The 17,360-nt window shown below is 38.6% G+C and overlaps 2 protein-coding genes across 2 annotated transcripts; both read right to left on the bottom strand.

Annotated features, from left to right (window-relative positions):
- Window positions 1–229: 229 nt before the first annotated feature.
- On the bottom strand, window positions 230–3,436 carry LOC101739392 (uncharacterized). Its single transcript, XM_004924352.5, has 3 exons — window positions 3,288–3,436; window positions 1,586–1,770; window positions 230–799 (listed from the first exon to the last, which is right to left on the bottom strand). The coding sequence occupies exons 1-3, from the start codon at window positions 3,294–3,296 to the stop codon at window positions 310–312; spliced, it is 684 nt and encodes a 227-aa protein (XP_004924409.1). The 5' UTR covers window positions 3,297–3,436; the 3' UTR covers window positions 230–309.
- A 5,802-nt stretch (window positions 3,437–9,238) lies between these two features.
- Window positions 9,239–17,063, bottom strand: LOC101739533 (uncharacterized). Its single transcript, XM_004924353.3, has 5 exons — window positions 16,738–17,063; window positions 14,361–14,542; window positions 13,607–14,121; window positions 10,774–10,895; window positions 9,239–10,689 (listed from the first exon to the last, which is right to left on the bottom strand). The coding sequence occupies exons 2-5, from the start codon at window positions 14,540–14,542 to the stop codon at window positions 10,660–10,662; spliced, it is 849 nt and encodes a 282-aa protein (XP_004924410.1). The 5' UTR covers window positions 16,738–17,063; the 3' UTR covers window positions 9,239–10,659.
- Between the last annotated feature and the right edge of the window lie 297 nt (window positions 17,064–17,360).

The following is a 17,360-nucleotide window of genomic DNA, read 5'->3' as shown; positions in this document are numbered from 1 at the left end:
TATTAACTTCTCTACGAATGTTACATGCATAAACTTTTCTCTTAAGTTTTTACGGCTCACTATTATAAGAAGCTCGAAAGCTTGCCCGGGGAATATGATTCTATGACCGGGTATTAGTTATGAAAATGTACCCACGTATGACGAACTATAATTTTCTTATTATGGATAGCCAAGTGTACAACATTATAAAATTATTAAAGATTTTTGTTTAAAATAAAATGTACAAAAACAGGTTTAAAAAAAACAAATTTATTTCTTATAATCATCGGTGGCCAAAAAACGCAAAAAGAATCGTAAAACTAATTACTATCATTTATCATCAGCTACGCGGATCGGTAAGCTCATTCCAGATACTGAAGCTTCAACGGGCTTAATCGAAACATCCGTGCATGCCCAGAATGTCTCCTGATTCCCGCATCCCAGAGCTCCAGTTCCGTTGGGGCAAACACCCCAGTTGTTACCGGCTGTGTACGTCCATTGTAGGACGCAATGCTCACACGAGACCCCCGCAGGAAGCCGATACCTCACGTCGTAACGACCACTGCTCTTCGGGTAATACTTCGTGCCGCCATCTTCTAATTCCAGGAGGTATTTCTCGAAGCATTCCTGTTCGTTATTGCTGGGGTCGGTGCATAGTTTGAATTCCCAATAGCCGCGGTGGTAGGCGGTTATCTCGACGGTGGTGTCGATGACCTGTCCCGAGGAGTACTTCGCAACGATGACGCCATTACCGTAGGCACCGCCCAACTCGTGCGGCCGAGGAGGCGAATCGTCGTATGGATCGCCACAAATGCCGCATCTGTTCATTCATTTTTGGTTAGATTATTGATGATTAAACTATAATGAATTTGATGAGCGCTGTAAATTGAATCTCAATTTATATTGTTTGTTTGAATGACGTAAATGGGTATGGTACTATTTGCATATTGCCGGATCTAGTATTAATATTTAGCCGAATCAATAGTTTTTACGTGCTATTCATCTAATCTCTACGTATATTTTTTTCTTGTAAAACTTTTTTCTTGTATTTTGTACCGTATGTTCCATGGGAAGTGCTCTGAAGAATTGTTCGAGATGATACCGGCATCTCGTTTTTACCATCGCACCGCCCGCCACCGGAGTAGAGTTTATCCATACTAACTGGAGCCACTGCGGTCATCCACAGTCCGTTTCCAGAGGTCTTTTTTGAAAGGTACTATCTGGCTATGGAACTAGCTCTCCTCCACGGTTTTTCCCGAGCGCTATGACATGTCCTTCTTCAAACGAAGCTTGTGGAGAGTATTAAGCGGTAGGCAACGGCTTGGCTCTGCCCCTGGCATTGCTGTAGTTCATGGGCGACGGTAACCACTCACCATCAGGTGGACCGTATGCTCGTCTGCCTATAATGACGTCAATAAAAAAAAATACTAACTGACTTTTTGTCTTCCTCTTTTTTGCCCTTATTAATCTTATTATGCCCATAGCTACGTGGTGCACCATTCTTTTTCCCTTTAAGCCATTCATACGTCATCCCTCCAAGTTCACACCCTTCTCTCGCTTCTCGCTGCTGTTAATTTTTCGAGTTATAGTTTTATGGTACACTTACTTTCCATTATTAGTTTCCCATTGACGGTGGAAGCCGCCGCAGTTGATGCCGTCGTCGTCGTAGTTGATTCTCGTGCCGAAGCCGGCACGCCAGGCCGAAGCTCGAGATGCGGGCTCCACCACCCTGCCGTGTGCACGAACAGTCGCCAACAAGGCAACGAATGCAAGGAAATATGACAACTGCATCTGGAATCACAATTTATTTAGCACTAGCTGACCCGGCAGACTTCGTATTGCCTCAATCGATAAATAAAAGACCTAAGCTTTTGTATAAAATAAACTTAAAACAAACAAAAGAAATCCGTCCGACGGGGGACACGTCAAAGGAAAATCAAAATCGATATTTTTATTTCATTCCGAGCATTTTCATATTTACCTAACTTTTAAACCTTCTCTGGACTTCACAAATAATTCAAGACCAAAGTTAGCCAAATCGGTCCTGCCGTTCTCGAGTTTTAGCGAGACTAACGAACAGCAATTAATTTATATATATATAGATTTTCTTATATTTACCTTTTTGTTTCTTATTGCTTAGATGGGTGGATGAGCTCACAGTCCACCTGGTATTAAGTGGTTACTGGAGCCCATAGACATCTACAACGTAAATGCGCCACCCACCTTGAGATATAAGTTCTAAGGTCTCAAGTATAGTTACAACGGCTGCCCCATCCTTCTAACCGAAACGCATTACTGCTTCACGGCAGAAATAGGCGGGGTACCTACCCGTGCGGACTCATAAGAGATCCTACCACCAGTAAATTTCTATACAATGGTTGGGTTTTAAAAACTGTTACATTGTCTTCCAATTATTTTATTTTTATATCTATTGTAGGCTTACATGCGAATGAAACATTATTTGACACCATAATTGATAGTATGTAAGTATAGTCCATAGTTTATAGAAGTCGAGCCCATAGTCCAAATAAATGATTGAATGGACTCTCGTCAGTAGGTAATACCATCACTAAGCTTTTAAACCTAGCGATTGCCGGAGCCGTGGTTGCCACTCTGGGATCGCCGATCATTGGTATCAACAGTCGTAGCATAACTAATTTGGATATAAACTAACAGTAACCGTTTTCCACAAGTCGGGTTTCTGATCTCTTCTATAGTTGGGAAAATAAATGATTCAGATCAATGATTAGGAGCCATTCGGGGTATTTTAAGTGACACTATTATTTTTAGTCATGCTGTAATGTTATTTTAAACTTAACAGAATCATAGAAATTTTGAACATATTTTCGCTGGAAATTTTGTAATTTTAAGTAAACTTTTTTAATCAATGCAAAATGTTTTCACCCCTGACTTGGAACTCTAACGCAAAAAACGTTGCTTAGTGAACAGAGAATCCTATTGATGGAACGTTAAGTGAACTACATTTGACTATTCTGCCGATTTCAGTCGCGATATTGAAATCATTGTCCTAATGCCACTTAAACTTAGGTCACCTCTAAATTAGGTCGAAAATGGGCGGTGGCTTACATGTTGTGATCTCTTGACTAGGCTTATGAAAAAATCCTTTGCAAAAATAAGGTATTGGCAATAGAGTTCAAAGAAAAAGTGAAAAACGTACGTAGAACCATAGAGCTGAGACTTAAAGCCTATGCCTATTTACGTTGTTGATGTCTATGGGCCACATGAACCGCGAGCTCGTTCATCCATCTTTTCCAATAACTTAAAAGCGCTAAATTAATTAAACTTACATTTCTCATGTTTTGTGTTGAAATTTGAAAACACTCGATATTACGAATTATCTTAACAATTTTACACGTTGACTATGATGAACACTTAGGAGTGTCCCCTTTTATATACAAGAAATATTAATCATTCCCTTATCTTATTTCCTATGAAACGGAGAGGGGAATCATATACAATATATTTGTGTTTAATCCATCGATAATCATCGTATTATAAAATAATATAGTAATAAAATTATTCATTCGTTATTGTTCCTCTGTATAATTTTCTTTGTAATTTTTGTCATAAAACACATGCAGAACAATAAAAACATAGGTACTTAAACGCGCTGGATATAGACTGCTTGAAACCAGGCACTTCGAAATATATGCTATAAAGGATATTAGATCAATTTTCTAACTTAGGGTAAACTAATTACTACCTTCCTGGATTTTTATGCCGAACCCACTTGATCTTAGTCTACTTATATCTCTTAGTACCGTAATTTACTGGTTCCTGTTTTTTGCCTACCTATTCTAGTAACCTCGAGGGGTTATTCTAAATTCACCGAGCTAGTAGGTGAGCTCACGGGGCTCAAACCGGGAGTGTTGCTAACACTGGCCCTAGCAAGAGCAGTGCTTCGCAGAATCTACTACCGGATCGGAAACGCGACCCACTGAGAAGATCCGACGAGAAACTCAGTGGGCTGTGTCTATGGGTTAATTTACTCGTCGAGCCCTTCGTCGCAAGCGACGGGTATGGTGAGGACGGTGACCGGTGCTTGAGGTACCTAAAAGCACCGTTAATAGATCGGGAGGATCCGTAATGACGTGTTTAGGGCGACGTCGACTGTTTACCATTCGGTCCACAGGATCAGGTATGAATAGTGTCTCTATTTGAGATATCCGGTATTGGTCTGGGTCTGGGTGGACCTATGCTGAGATCGTTGAATGTGAAAGGTTCTAATTTTTTCACCCAATAAAATCAAGCTTACAGGAATACATTTACGCCGTCAGAAGGGATACATCTAAGGGTCGTAATACACTTGCCACAATGTACCTATGATCCGAAAAGGATAAATACACGGAGCCGGATCTGCCTTTCGGTTTAGCTAATTATTTAGTCTTTTTGTATTACTAGACAAGGTTATTTGTTTTTATACGACTGCCCGAAAAAGCAACGTTGTTCTAGATTGTATTAGAACTAGATGTGGGTACATGTATGTAGGAACGAAACGGAACGGTATGGATGAATGACAGATGTGGAGCATGACTGAGTGAGAGAAATAGGAGATATCGTGTTAGGGAGTAAGAAAAACGGCGAATGAATGCGGAACACCTAGTTTTATTTTTTAAGTGTGAGGAGGGCAGTTGCCGGACGCGACGGCGCGGCAAAAAGACGCAGTGAAGTAACTCTGAAGACGTAAGACGTTTAGATTTTAGTTGCATAGATTAAGAACCACCACCACACTGCCTATTTCTGCCGTGAAGCAGTAATGCGTTTCGGTTTGAAGGGTGGGGCAGCTGTTGTAACTATACTTGAGACCTTAGAACTTATATCTCAAGGTGGGTGGTGCATTTACGTTGCGGATGTTTATGGGCTCCAGTAACCACTTAACTCCAGGTGGGCTGTAAGCTCTTCCATGCATCTAAGTAACAAAAAAAAGATAGACGAAATAAAAAGTCATCAACCGTCAAAGTGTGAAGTCATCAACCACTTCACTGACCCAACCTGAATATAAATCCTTTAAAAGCCTTTAACTTTAACTTTTAAATTCCTGAACAGATATGCATGTATGGGATATCGTTTGAATTCTTACATCTTTCACATGACTAATTTAAACAGAATACAAAGAGCATGCAGTTGAGGGCATGATCCCAGCAGTTTACCTTTTAGTTTATTTTTGTAAGGATCTAGGGAATTATATTATTTTGCTAAAGTGTAAAGCTTTAAAGTATAACGGCCTTTATAACCGTAAATTTCTTTGCGTGTGTTTTAAAAATTGAATTACCTTTAATACAAATAATCAATAATATTGAAATAATATTTCGAATATAGAAATATTAAATAATATTTCAATATTATATATGTCGTGGTTAACGACTTTTACTAATATTAAGACGTTGTTTTGACTATTATTTTAAATAATGAAATGTTGTTTTGATAAATATCACAAAATGTAGGGTAGACTCCGTAACGCCACAGTATAAAATGGCGGTACGTGGACAGAGTCGTGGCATTCCGTGTCAGACAGTCATTCCGTCCGTCTCAGTCAGTGAGTCTCTGGCAGTCAGTCAGTCGGTCTGTCGGTTTGTGGAACGAAACTGTCGGTTTACCCTGTCATTTTGAAAGTTGTGTGTGTTGAGTTTCAATAATTACTATTCAAAAGGTGTTATTGACTTTTTATAAACTGAGTTCAACCAAATACGAGTGATGACGGAAACTACCGCTTAGCCATCCGTGGCGCCCGCGCCGACATATATTATAATAATATTGAAATTGAAATACATATTTAAATATTGAAATAATATTTCAATATTATAATATTACATTTGTTTCACTTTGTTATAATATTTCATTTTATAGTATGGTTATAAAACAATATACATTTGGTGTTGTTAATTCGATTCAGTTTTTGTTTGAAGTTTTAAATTTGCGATTTAAAATTAATTGTATTGTCATGAACAATGATAAGACTGGAAGCTATAGATATGTCAATGTCATTTTTAATCGTCTCGTTGGTATAATTTGCTAGTGATCCCGTTCGCTTTCAATTCCTAGTTGATTTCAATTTCTGTTTCCCGATATTTATAAGAGTTGCTCTTTGGAGTCTGGAAGCGATTATTTTTGTTTCGTATGTTTCGTTTTTAGTATCTATAACACAGTAGAAAATTATAGTTCTGAGGAGTTGAATTAAGAATTAAGATTGTTTATATTCAAATTAAAGTGAAGATATTTTTAAGGATCTTTGACGTTTTTTGAGCTGCAGCGTATCTATATATTACCTAATACGTGAAGCAAAAACTTTGTATCCCTTTTTACGAAAGTTGCACTGACGGAAGAGTAAGAAATTTTCCACACTTATAGAGAATATAGAGAAGAAGTGCACAATGCTAATTTTTTTTTAAATTAATGCATAAAAGATACATTAAATTAATAAAGAAAACATTACACACACTACCATGTATTTGACACACACACATAATAATATACTCTTGGTTAATTGTCAAAATTTTGTTATTGCTTAAAGTCTGCAGCCAAATTGAGAATAGGTTAGTATTGTTTATCTTTAATATTACGAGCATTTGTCTGTAGTGTAGTCTTGGTGAAATCTGTAACAATAGGACCATAATAATGTTGAAACTTATAAATTCAATTAATTATAGTCGAATTTCGACTACTGCGGGACCACTAGTTCAAAATTAAATCCTATATTAGTTGCGGTGGACACGAGTATGTGCGATGGATAGTCCCGCGTATTACTATAGAAAACTAACGTAGTTTTTACTGGTGGTAGGACCTCTTGTGAGTCCGGACGGGTAGGTACTACCACCTTGCCTATATCTGCCGTGAAGCAGTAATGCGTTTCAGTTTGAAGGGCGGGGCAGCCGTTGTAACTATACTGAGACCTTAGAACTTATATCTCAAGCTGGGTAGCGCATTTACTTTGTAGATGTCTGTGGGCTCTAGTAACCACTTAACACCGGGTGGGCTGTGAGTTCGTCCACCGTTCTAAGCCATAAAAAAGGTGTTCTAATTTTAATTACTAGGCTGCACTAAAAGTATCGGGAATGGAATATTTCCACTGTTCCTGTCATATTAAAATCTTTTTAATTGAAAATTCCTTGGTTTTAAAAACCGAATACCATTTATTTATTTAAAAAAAGATTCTCGGTCTTGTCACGAGGTTTTGTCAAACTTGTTTAGTCGTTGAGAAAATGGAATTGACTCGACAAAATTCAAGAGCGATGATTTATGCTATTATTTTCGAAGTGGTTTAACACAAAAACAGTGTGTTGACCGGATGATTTCTGCATTTGGTGATGAAGCCCCATCCAAAACCACAATTTATCGCTGGTTTGCTGAGTTTCAACGTGGACGTGTCAAGCTCAGTGATGATCCCCGTCAAGGTCGTCCAAAAACTGTAGTCACCCAAGAAAACGTTGATGCTGTGCGTAAGCTGATTGAGGAAGATCGACATGTGACATACCGCGAAGTTCAGGCAACTTTAGACATTGGCATGAGTCAAATACAAATAATCTTGCATGAACAATTGGGTGTAAAAAAGTTGTTTTCCCGATGGATACCGCATTCGCTCTGTAAAGAGCAAAAAGCGGCTCGCGTTACTTGGTGCGTCAGAACTCTCGAAAGATTCTACGCAGGATCCTCAAATGCTGTATACAACATTGTATCAGGTGACGAATCCTGGATATACGCGTACGAACCCGAAACAAAAAACCAGTCACGAGTTTGGGTGTTCGAAAATGAGTTAAAGCCAACAAAAATTGTTCGTTCACGGAGTGTTGCAAAAAAAATGGTGGCCACGTTTGTCTCCAAAACCGGCCATGTTACGACTATGCCACAGGTCGTTTCTGAACTCCGTAAAGAGAACTGCAACCGCCGCATCATCCTCCATCACGACAATGCGAGTTCTCACACCGCGCACAGAACAAAAGAGTTTTTAGAGCAAGAAAACATAGAATTATTAGACCATCCGCCGTACAGCCCCGACCTAAGCCCTAATGATTTCTATACTTTCCTTAAAATAAAGAATAAATTGCGTGGACAGAGATTTTCATCACCTGAAGAAGCTGTGGACGCCTACAAAACGGCCATTTTGGAGACCCCAACTTCCGAATGGAATGGTTGCTTCAATGATTGGTTCCATAGTATGGAAAAATGTGTCAAATTTCGCGGAGAATACTTCGAAAAGCAATAAATAAATTTTTAAATAGTAATGTTGTGTCACTTCGTTAATTCCCGAAATTTTCAGTGCCGCCCTCGTATAGATATAGGTAGATATAACTTTAATTAGATTTTCAGTCATTTCGACCATTACACAGTGCTGATATCTTGTGTTTCTGAACGGGAAGCGGTGTCCCAGTGTGATGTCTCTGAACTTCGTTATTGGAGAAACCCGCGAAACGAGAATTAACTGCTGGGGTATACCCCAGGCGTACCCTGCCTAATCATATCCAGCCCAGGCGAAGGGGCAAAGCAAAGCCGCCGTTGCCCAAAACATGTCTTGTCGGGACCCCCGGCTCCACTCTCGGTGCTTTTTGTCGAACTCGTCGAACCGACGAAGAGGTTGACGTGTGGAACTAGCCCATAGACACAACCCACTGAGTTTCTCGCCGGACCTTCTCAGTGGGTCGCAATTCCGATCCGGTAGTAGATTCAGCGGAGCACTACTCTTGCTAGGGCCAGTGTTAGCAATTCTCACAGGTTGAACCCATGAGCTCAACTATAGGTCCACGTGAAGTTGGAATAGCCTACCAATGATTGGGTAAGAAAAAAAAATCCCAGCCTAAACAAAATACAGAGATATAATGTGCTTTCATGAGTCACCACAACGTACCTATATTTAAGTTATTTTTTATTTAATACCGAGTGGTATATCGGCCGTTATGTTTAATGTATAATATCTCCATAAATGTCTGGGATGAGGTTCATCTACTGTGGTTTCTAAGCGGTTTGACTTGTCCATTTTCAAAATTCAAATGATCCAATTCAAAGGATCCTTTAGAGCGTCTCAGTTTTCCCCTATCATTGTCGGTTTCCATGAGCGACGATGATCTTGATTAATGATAAGCATCAGCAAAACTGTATACTCGTCGATTTTTTGAAGGCAATAAATATAAATATTTTATTTAATACTTAGATTCTCTTTGAGAATGATGGATCGTGGAATGCCGAGATATGACAGCAAGCAGAAGAGAATGAGAGTATGAGAAGATAAACGTTAAAAATAAAACAGTTTTCATGGCTAATTAATTTAATAAAACATACTTATTATTAACACAATTAAATCGCTTATTTGATAATCGAACTTATTCCTAAATTAATACTTATGGTCAATTCAATCCCTGTTCAAAATTGATGCTATATTTAATTTTATCATTTCAATTCAAGTAATCACCCGTTTTTCAATGGTGTCCAAAAGGTATTTGTTAAACTGCAGTTGATTAAAGCTATATCAGTGTCACACCACTAAATTATAATTACCAGAAGAAAAAAATTGTTAACGCAAATTTATCGTCACAAGTCGTTCAATATCATCTTATCTATCAGCTTTGTTGTTATATTTTTAATGTTAATTTTTGGTTGGTTGGTCGGTTCACGGATTTTCCGGTGAAGTAGTAGCAGGAGCACGACGACATTCATACTTCCCAAGAGGCTCAGTTTAATCTCAGTTGTATACTCACGAATATATGTATTTCTCGCCGAACCCGTCGCTTGCGACGAAGGGCTCGGCGAGTAAATTAACCCACAGACACAGCCCACTGAGTTTCTCGCCGGATCTTCTCAGTGGGTCGCGTTTCCGATCCGGTGGTAGATTCTGTGAAGCACTACCCTTGCTAGGGTTAGTGTTAGCAACGACATCAGGTTTGAGCCCCGTGAGCTCTCAAGCTTAGGTAGGAGAAAAAAAAACGACAATGTTATTGAAGGTTGAAAAGGAAACTTCATTTTGGAATTCCTGCATAAAATTATAGATAGGCACAAGAGCATGTCGCGCGCGACCTATGATTTAAGTTGCGTTGGTAAGAGCGCGAAAGTGAGTCGTTGCAAAATTAATCAATTCAAACGTTGTCCAGTAGCTAACTGCCTGTGTTGTAGGACGTATTGAACAAAATATTCGACAGTACTTGCACAATTACTTTTATCGTTGATATGCCCAGTGTCGGAGCCAATAACGAGAAGTTTTGTATCGATTTTGGATTTAATAGAAAATGCATCAAACGCGCATCAGTCTAGTTGTTCGTGAGCGCATCAAGATTTGTTGCAGCAGGATCTTAATGAAGATGTTTTTGTTGATGATGATTTGTATTTTCTCACTGAAGTCAATCAGCAAAATATTTTGGTAAAAAATAATCCATAATATATATAAAAATGAATTGCTGTTCGTTAGTCTCGCTAAAATTCGAGAACGGCTGGACTGAGTGGCTAATTTTTTGGTCTTGAATTATTTGTGGAAGTCCAGAGAAGGTTTAAAAGGTAGATAAATATGAAAATGCTTGGAAATAAATAAAACTAAACAATTTTGTTTTTCCTTTGTAGTGTCCCCCGTCGGACGGATTCCTTTTGTTTGTTTTAAGTTTATTTTATACAAAAGTTTAGGTCTTTTATTTATCGGTTGAGGCACTACGAAGTCTGCCGGGTCAGCTATAATAAATAAAATTATGTCCGAATTGAGCGCCAAATCAGCATCTGTAAGTAATACTGCAATTTTAAACTTTGACAAAATTAAATTTCACACTTGACATTTATCGAGAAGTCTAAAAAAAACATTACCTTCTTCTGTTTATGAGGTTTGGATTTCTTCTTGTTCTTATGTTTTCGTTTCTTCCCTTTTATTTTATTTAAATTTTTATTGATTTTCGATGACCCCGAGTCGTTATTCAAGTGAAATTGATCTGTGGACAAATAAAATTAAGGTACATTTTGCTTATTTGATCCGGATGATAGTTGACTTGCGCAACGACGAAAGCTAGTGTCTTGATTGTTACACGAGCCCATGGTCCGTCTGGTGGTATTTGTTCAGTAATTAAAGGGCCAAACAGTCACTGGAGTTCACGAACAGTCTGATACGCACTCGAAGTCATCAAGCTGCAATGCGTGATGGTTTCGTGGCAGAAATTAAGCGAACGATTGCACGGGTTTACAAAATTCTCTCAAAGAGCAGAGGAAACTGGGTTAGGAAAAATATGTCACGAATATTATTAAAACGGACAAATTTTAAGGAAATGGAAACTAGAATTTGAATAGATTTTATTTGTAGTAGGGTGGTAAGTCATCACGGGTTGGCTCTATCTCCATTGTTCCGGTTTTAAAGGTAGAACTGCTGATAAACATTAAAACTGTAACGCCAACAATAGAAAAGAAAAACACATCGTCAATAAGTACTTTCAATAAATAGTTTCTTTATAGTAGAAAACAAAGTGTTAATTGGTTAATAATCCTAGCTATCTATAGCCTCTTTATATTATTTTGCACGGTAAAACCTCAGTGTTACTGATGTTTTAGATTACATTAATATCTAATCCGCTGATCGACTGATTATTTTTATATTGTCTCACAAAAAAAAAAAGCAAAAATACAGCGATTGTCGATAATGACATTGAAATCTATTTAGGAATGACGTTTAGGCACTACAGCGAGTCATGACGTCAATGCTTACCGGTCGTCACACAAATTCTATGCGAGAGAGAGAGATAGAGCATTCCCTCTCAATCCAAACCATAGATAAGAAAACGTTATACCTATCTCGAAAATTAATTACAGTTGAAAAAATTTTACTGCCACTCTGGGCTAAAGAAAATACGGTTAGCCTGATGATGAGTGTCACCGTCGATCATGGATATCAGCCAGGCCAGGGTCTGTGTCTACTGTAAAGCTGTTAATTTTTCTTTACGAAGGAATTATTGGCGGCCCGAAGGCCTTTCCAGTTTTTAATCAGGATAGGTAGGCGAGCACGGGTTCAGGCAGGAGGGGTGCGATCTGCTAACAGCTACCCGAGCGCTTCCAACATTTTTTTATCCCTACCTATTCTTTGCTAGCCTAAGAGATTATTTCAACTATGCCCGGACGGGTAGGTGAGCTCACGGGCTTGAACCTGAGAGAATTTGCTAATACTAGCCCTAGCAAGAACAGTGCTTTGCAGAATCTACCACTGGATCGGAATCGCGACCCACTGACAAGATCCGGCGAGAAACTCAGTAGGCTGTGTTATGGGTTAGTTCGCACGTCGAACTCTTCGTCGGAGCTGCCGAGATCGACGAGGAGCCTCCAACCTAACAATTTAAAGGCATCTACTTCCGTAACGGTAAATCTAGAGCTCTGTGGTCACTGTTTAACGCACCAATAATCAATTGAAGCTTCATGGAAATATTCCGTAGTCTATGTTTATATAAGCCATATACCTAGTAAACGAAACGCGATTGAGGATCCGTGTCGAGAGGCAGATTCGTAATTCGAGTGCGCGTCGCTATTTCAACGTTTCAAATCAAATCAAATCAAATTTTTTTCATTCAACATAAATGAAAGTACATACTTGTTGAACGTCAAAAAGAACTACCGCCAATTCACAAAAATCAGCCTCCGTCCTGAGAAGAACTGGCAAGAAACTAAGCAGGCATGTCTTTTTTTTTCAAATATTAGATTTTTTTTAAATATTCATTTTTACAATGAGTATTATAACGTAGCAATTATTGCAATATTGAAATGCCCGCAGCGTGCAACTCATTCCCACTCTGTGCAATCTTCTAGAAGAAATGAACAGACAACGCAATAACTTTAATTAAATTTTGAACTTTCTAACCCGATAACCTTAAATCATTGAAGATTCGTTGTGACTTTCAATTTGTACTTTCTTTTCTATTGATTTGACGCTATTTGGAACTACTCGAGTAAAGAGTACTTTTACTTTGTAGAAGGAAAATAGGTGAAGAATTGTGACATAGATCAGAAGAAAACAATTCTAATTTTTATATGTTGGATAACACCAGACATTAATGGTTATTAAACAAACAAAAAAAAGCCTGTTGACAAATAGAGGGAAATTCTGATTGGCTGTTTTTGTTGCCTTATTAAATATACAATGGGCAGTGACCATACAGCATTAAGTGCGTGACCTAAAGTATTAAAGACGCCTGGTATAAAGATACAATTGCATTGTTCCAATCGCGCTAGCATTTTTTACCATTTTTTCATAATAAAATATGTGTTCAACATAAGTTCACGAATGACTTTAACGATGAAGTGATAACATCGTCAAATAAAATCAAATAAAAAAAAAATTATTGCCGTAATTCCTAGTGTTACGTTGTCTTGTGAGTCCGCATTTTTAGGTACCACGATTCCGCCTATTTCTGCCGCTACAGTTTACAGGGTGGGATAATCGTTGAAGGTACTATAGGACTAAACTTAGACTGACTTAGAACTCATGTTTCAATGTGTGTTTCAACGTTGTTGATGTCTATAGGCTCTGGTAACCACTAAACACCTGGTAGACTTTGAGCTCGTTTACCAGTCCAACCAATAAAATAAGAATCAGTAAATGAATTTGTAAATAATATTGTAACAATTCCACCTTCGGAATATGAATGAAACACCAAATGTCACTCACCTTGATGTACACCTATATATCCCCTGCTCAAATAGTAGAGCAACGGAGAGGCCTCAACAGGTCTACTTCCGATCCTCGATTTCCCTATAGATATATCAGAACAGGCCCCGAACTGCTCCTGGTTTCCGCAGCCCAATCCTTGAGTACCATTGCTGCACACTCCCCAGTTATTTCCAGCAGTATACCTCCACTGCAAGACACAATGTTCGCACACCAAGCCAGGGGGTAGTCTGTAGTTCACATTGTACCTCACACTACCTTTCTTTGGGTAGTATTTAGTCCCCCCATTTTCTAGCTCAAGGGGGTATTGATCGAAGCAATCTTGCGCGTTGTCCTTTGGGTCAGGGCATAGTTTGAACTCCCAGAAGCCCAAATGTGAAGTGGTCAGGTGGACGGTCGTTGTGAAAATCGCCCCGGGATTGTAATGGGCCACTATGATGCCGTCTCCGTATCTTCCTCCGAGCTCGTGGGGTCGCGGTGTCGGCGCGTCGTACCGATCCCCGCAGATTCCGCATCTGTAATTTCATATATCTAATCAATAACCTAAATCGAATTCAACATTCTTGATTTTCATCACCTAATAATATTTAATAATATTTTATTAATATATTATATAATAATAGAAAGTGAAAATATTTTTGAATTATAGAATGTTAAGGAGCTATTTTAACCTTTATTTTGAAACATTCTTTATTGGTGCTCGCTTCGGCTTAAATAAGCCACACACACCCGTCAAATGATAAGCAGTAAGTACCTTCCGCGATTATAGCTCCACTGATGCCACATTCCGCCGCAGTTGACGCCGTCGTCGTCATAGTCTGGTTCTGTGGGGAAACCGGCACGCCAGGCCGATGCGCGCGAGGGAGGCGATTCAACACGACCGTGGGCTTCGATGGACGCCAACAACGATACCACGATGAAGAGTGGAGACCACATCTAAGACGGATAGGTAATTAGTGGCGGTAAATCTTGTTTATCCCTAATTGTTATAAAAAAAAACGCTCAATTGTAAATGCGATTTTGTGTTTTAACCGACTTTAAAAATAGGATGAGGCTATCAATTCGATTTCATTTTTTGTGGGTTTTTCTTGGTGAATAGATCTTGATGATTATGTTTAATTTGAAAGCAGAAGCTTCTTATGTCCTTTTTGGGCCCGCACGGACCTCGCCTATTTCTGCCGTGAAGCAGTAATGCGTTTCGGTTTGAAGGGTGGGGCAGCCGTTGTAACCGCACTGAGACTTTAGAACTTATATCTCAAGGTGAGTGGCGGCATTTACGTTGTGGATGTCTATGGGCTCCAGTAACCATCTTCAGTAACAACCAGGTGGGCTGTGAGCTCCTCCTTACCTGGTGATAAGTGGTTACTGGAGCCCATAGACATCTACAACGTAAATGCGCCACACACCTTGAGATATAAGTTTTAAGGTCTCAGTATAGCTACAACGGCTGCCCCACCTTTCAAACCGAAACGCATTACTGCTTCACTGCAGAAATATTTACTAAAAGTATTACATTTCTGTGGGGGCCACAAATAAAGATTGTGAGTTTCGTCTTTGAACGCCCAAAATGAAACTATGGAGTGTAGAAGTAAGAAGCCCCATCTCAGTGAAATTATCCGCTGAAAGTGAGCTAATTAAGGTGGCGCCACAGTAGTAAGTGGATTTTAGATTTAAGATTTAAAGAACAGCGCCATAATCCAGCACGCTTTACTTCTTTTTTTTTTTTCCTACCTCTGCTGATAGCCTTGAGAGGCTATTTCAGCTTCTCCTGAACGCGTAGGTGAGCTCACGGGGCTCAAACCGAGAGGGTTGCTAACACTGGCTCTAGCAAGAGCAATGCTTCGCAGAATCTACCACTGGATCGGAAACGCGACCCACTGAGAAGATCCGGCGACGTGGGCCTCAGTGTCCTCAGTGGGCTGTGTCTGAGGGTTAATTTAGTCGTCGAGCCCTTCGTCGCAAGCGACGGGTTCGACGAGGACGGTGACCGGTGCTTATGGTACTTAAAAGCACCGTTAATGGATCAGGAGGATCCGTAATGACGTGCTATGGGCAACACGCTTTACTCATTTTTAAATTACTATATATATATATATTCGTATCATTTCCACGGACTACACTAGCGCCATTTCGGCGAGTTTTCCAACAGTAGCTTGCTGTTTACATATCGTCTTCTCGCATTAAAACTGTATAATTTCAAAACTTACTAATTTTACAGGAGAGTGTTTTAAAGGTTCAACATGTAATATTTTTAATATTAATGATATTTGCAGCATTTATTTTTTACCAGTTACATTATCTGTCTTTTAGAGTAAGTTAAAATTATGTATTAATTTTGTTAATAGTAGTCGAAACTTAAGTACAACTAAAAAAACAAAACTACGCTCTTTTGACAGTATTTATGAGAAAAATACTGGTGATACCATATGTTTCCGCATATAAGACGTTATGGGTACTTTTTCAACTTGTCCCCTATACAAGATGATGGTCCTTACTTCTACCCCCATACACAAAACAAAGAAAACTATAGTATTACAGACAGACATTAGTCTGCTGTCATTTTAATATCGGCTCAAAATGTTATGTAGTGGCATCTATAACCGGCACTATTTACGATGCGGCATCAATAAGCTACAGTGAATTTCATTGAACACGGTAATCAAATACGATTTCAGAATTATATAACGTAATTACGTAAAACAATAACAGATAATATTCGGTATAGACTATTGATATCGACTAATAACTGCAAAGGCGAATTGGGTAGGCGTTTCACTAATTAACTCGAGAATAAGTAATACTCAAAAAGGGAAAATTATGATGCTAATACGTAATAATGTATTCTGCTTACAACATCTAAAATAGCACATGTAAAATTATAAAAAAAAACTTATTTTAATATTAATAGCTCATCATCACTTTAACCTATTAGGTCTATTTACGTGTGGTACTTCTTCAAACGAGGCTTGCGATGACTACACCTTCGTGTGCAGATGTCTGGGCTCTGCCCCTGGCAAAGCTGATGTCCATGGGCGACGTTAATCACTGATCATCAGATGGGCCGTAAACTCGTCTGTCCATAAAGCTCATAAAAATTGTATTAATGTTTATATATTTAAACACAGACTCACCTTTAAATTTAACCGGTGGAAATTAAAAAAAACAAACCTTAGAAATACACAAAACAAAACATTACTAACGTAAATAGCTCAAACGATATTAAATTAAAAAAAAATATCGTGCACTTTTTCAATTCAAATCGTATCGTACTAAAATGCCGGTCCCAAATATATTTTGTTGTACACAAAATAGCTTAATGCGAATGTTCTGAACAGTAAATTCGGGAGAGAAATGATTTTAAATATCGACAGAACTATCGTATTGTTTATATTTTATATAATATTTTCCCGTACTAAGTAAGTGCCCTAACGCGGCTGGTATCCACGCCGCACTGAACGCGTAAGTTTTGTTAACGCTCTCCTAAACTCATCGCATCGGCTCGCTTTTACTTTCCACTTAACCATTTTGATCAGCGTTTACCGTAAATTCACGCCGTCACGTACTTACTCTCTTTGTTGATATCATTATTAACAAAATAACGACTTTAATAAAAAATATCATCTCTACTTAGTCTGGCCATAGATACTGTTACAATTAAAAATAAACAAAATATTACATTTGAATTTGGAATCTGTCATTTTTATATGATTGCTCATTGAGTTTTCTCATTTTGGCGCCAATACGTTGTACAATA

The sequence above is a fragment of the Bombyx mori genome, chromosome 3, assembly GCF_030269925.1.
Source record: "Bombyx mori chromosome 3, ASM3026992v2".
Taxonomy (NCBI): Eukaryota; Metazoa; Arthropoda; class Insecta; order Lepidoptera; family Bombycidae; genus Bombyx; species Bombyx mori.
The sequence above is the reverse complement of the archived record's forward strand: the minus strand, read 5'-3'. Positions and strand labels throughout refer to the sequence as shown.

What these genes read in the sequence shown, in the direction of transcription:
- LOC101739392 (XM_004924352.5), bottom strand. An exon ending in TGGGAAACTAATAATGGAAA is followed by an intron (nt 800 to 1,585) that starts GTAAGTGTACCA and finishes ATGAATGAACAG; the next exon opens with ATGCGGCATTTGTGGCGATC.
- LOC101739533 (XM_004924353.3), bottom strand. Translation starts at nt 14,542, where the DNA reads ATGTGGTCTCCACTCTTCATCGTGGTATCGTTGTTGGCGTCCATCGAA. An exon ending in ATATATAGGTGTACATCAAG is followed by an intron (nt 10,896 to 13,606) that starts GTGAGTGACATT and finishes ATTTGTCCACAG; the next exon opens with ATCAATTTCACTTGAATAAC. An exon ending in AACCTCATAAACAGAAGAAG is followed by an intron (nt 10,690 to 10,773) that starts GTAATGTTTTTT and finishes TATTACTTACAG; the next exon opens with ATGCTGATTTGGCGCTCAAT.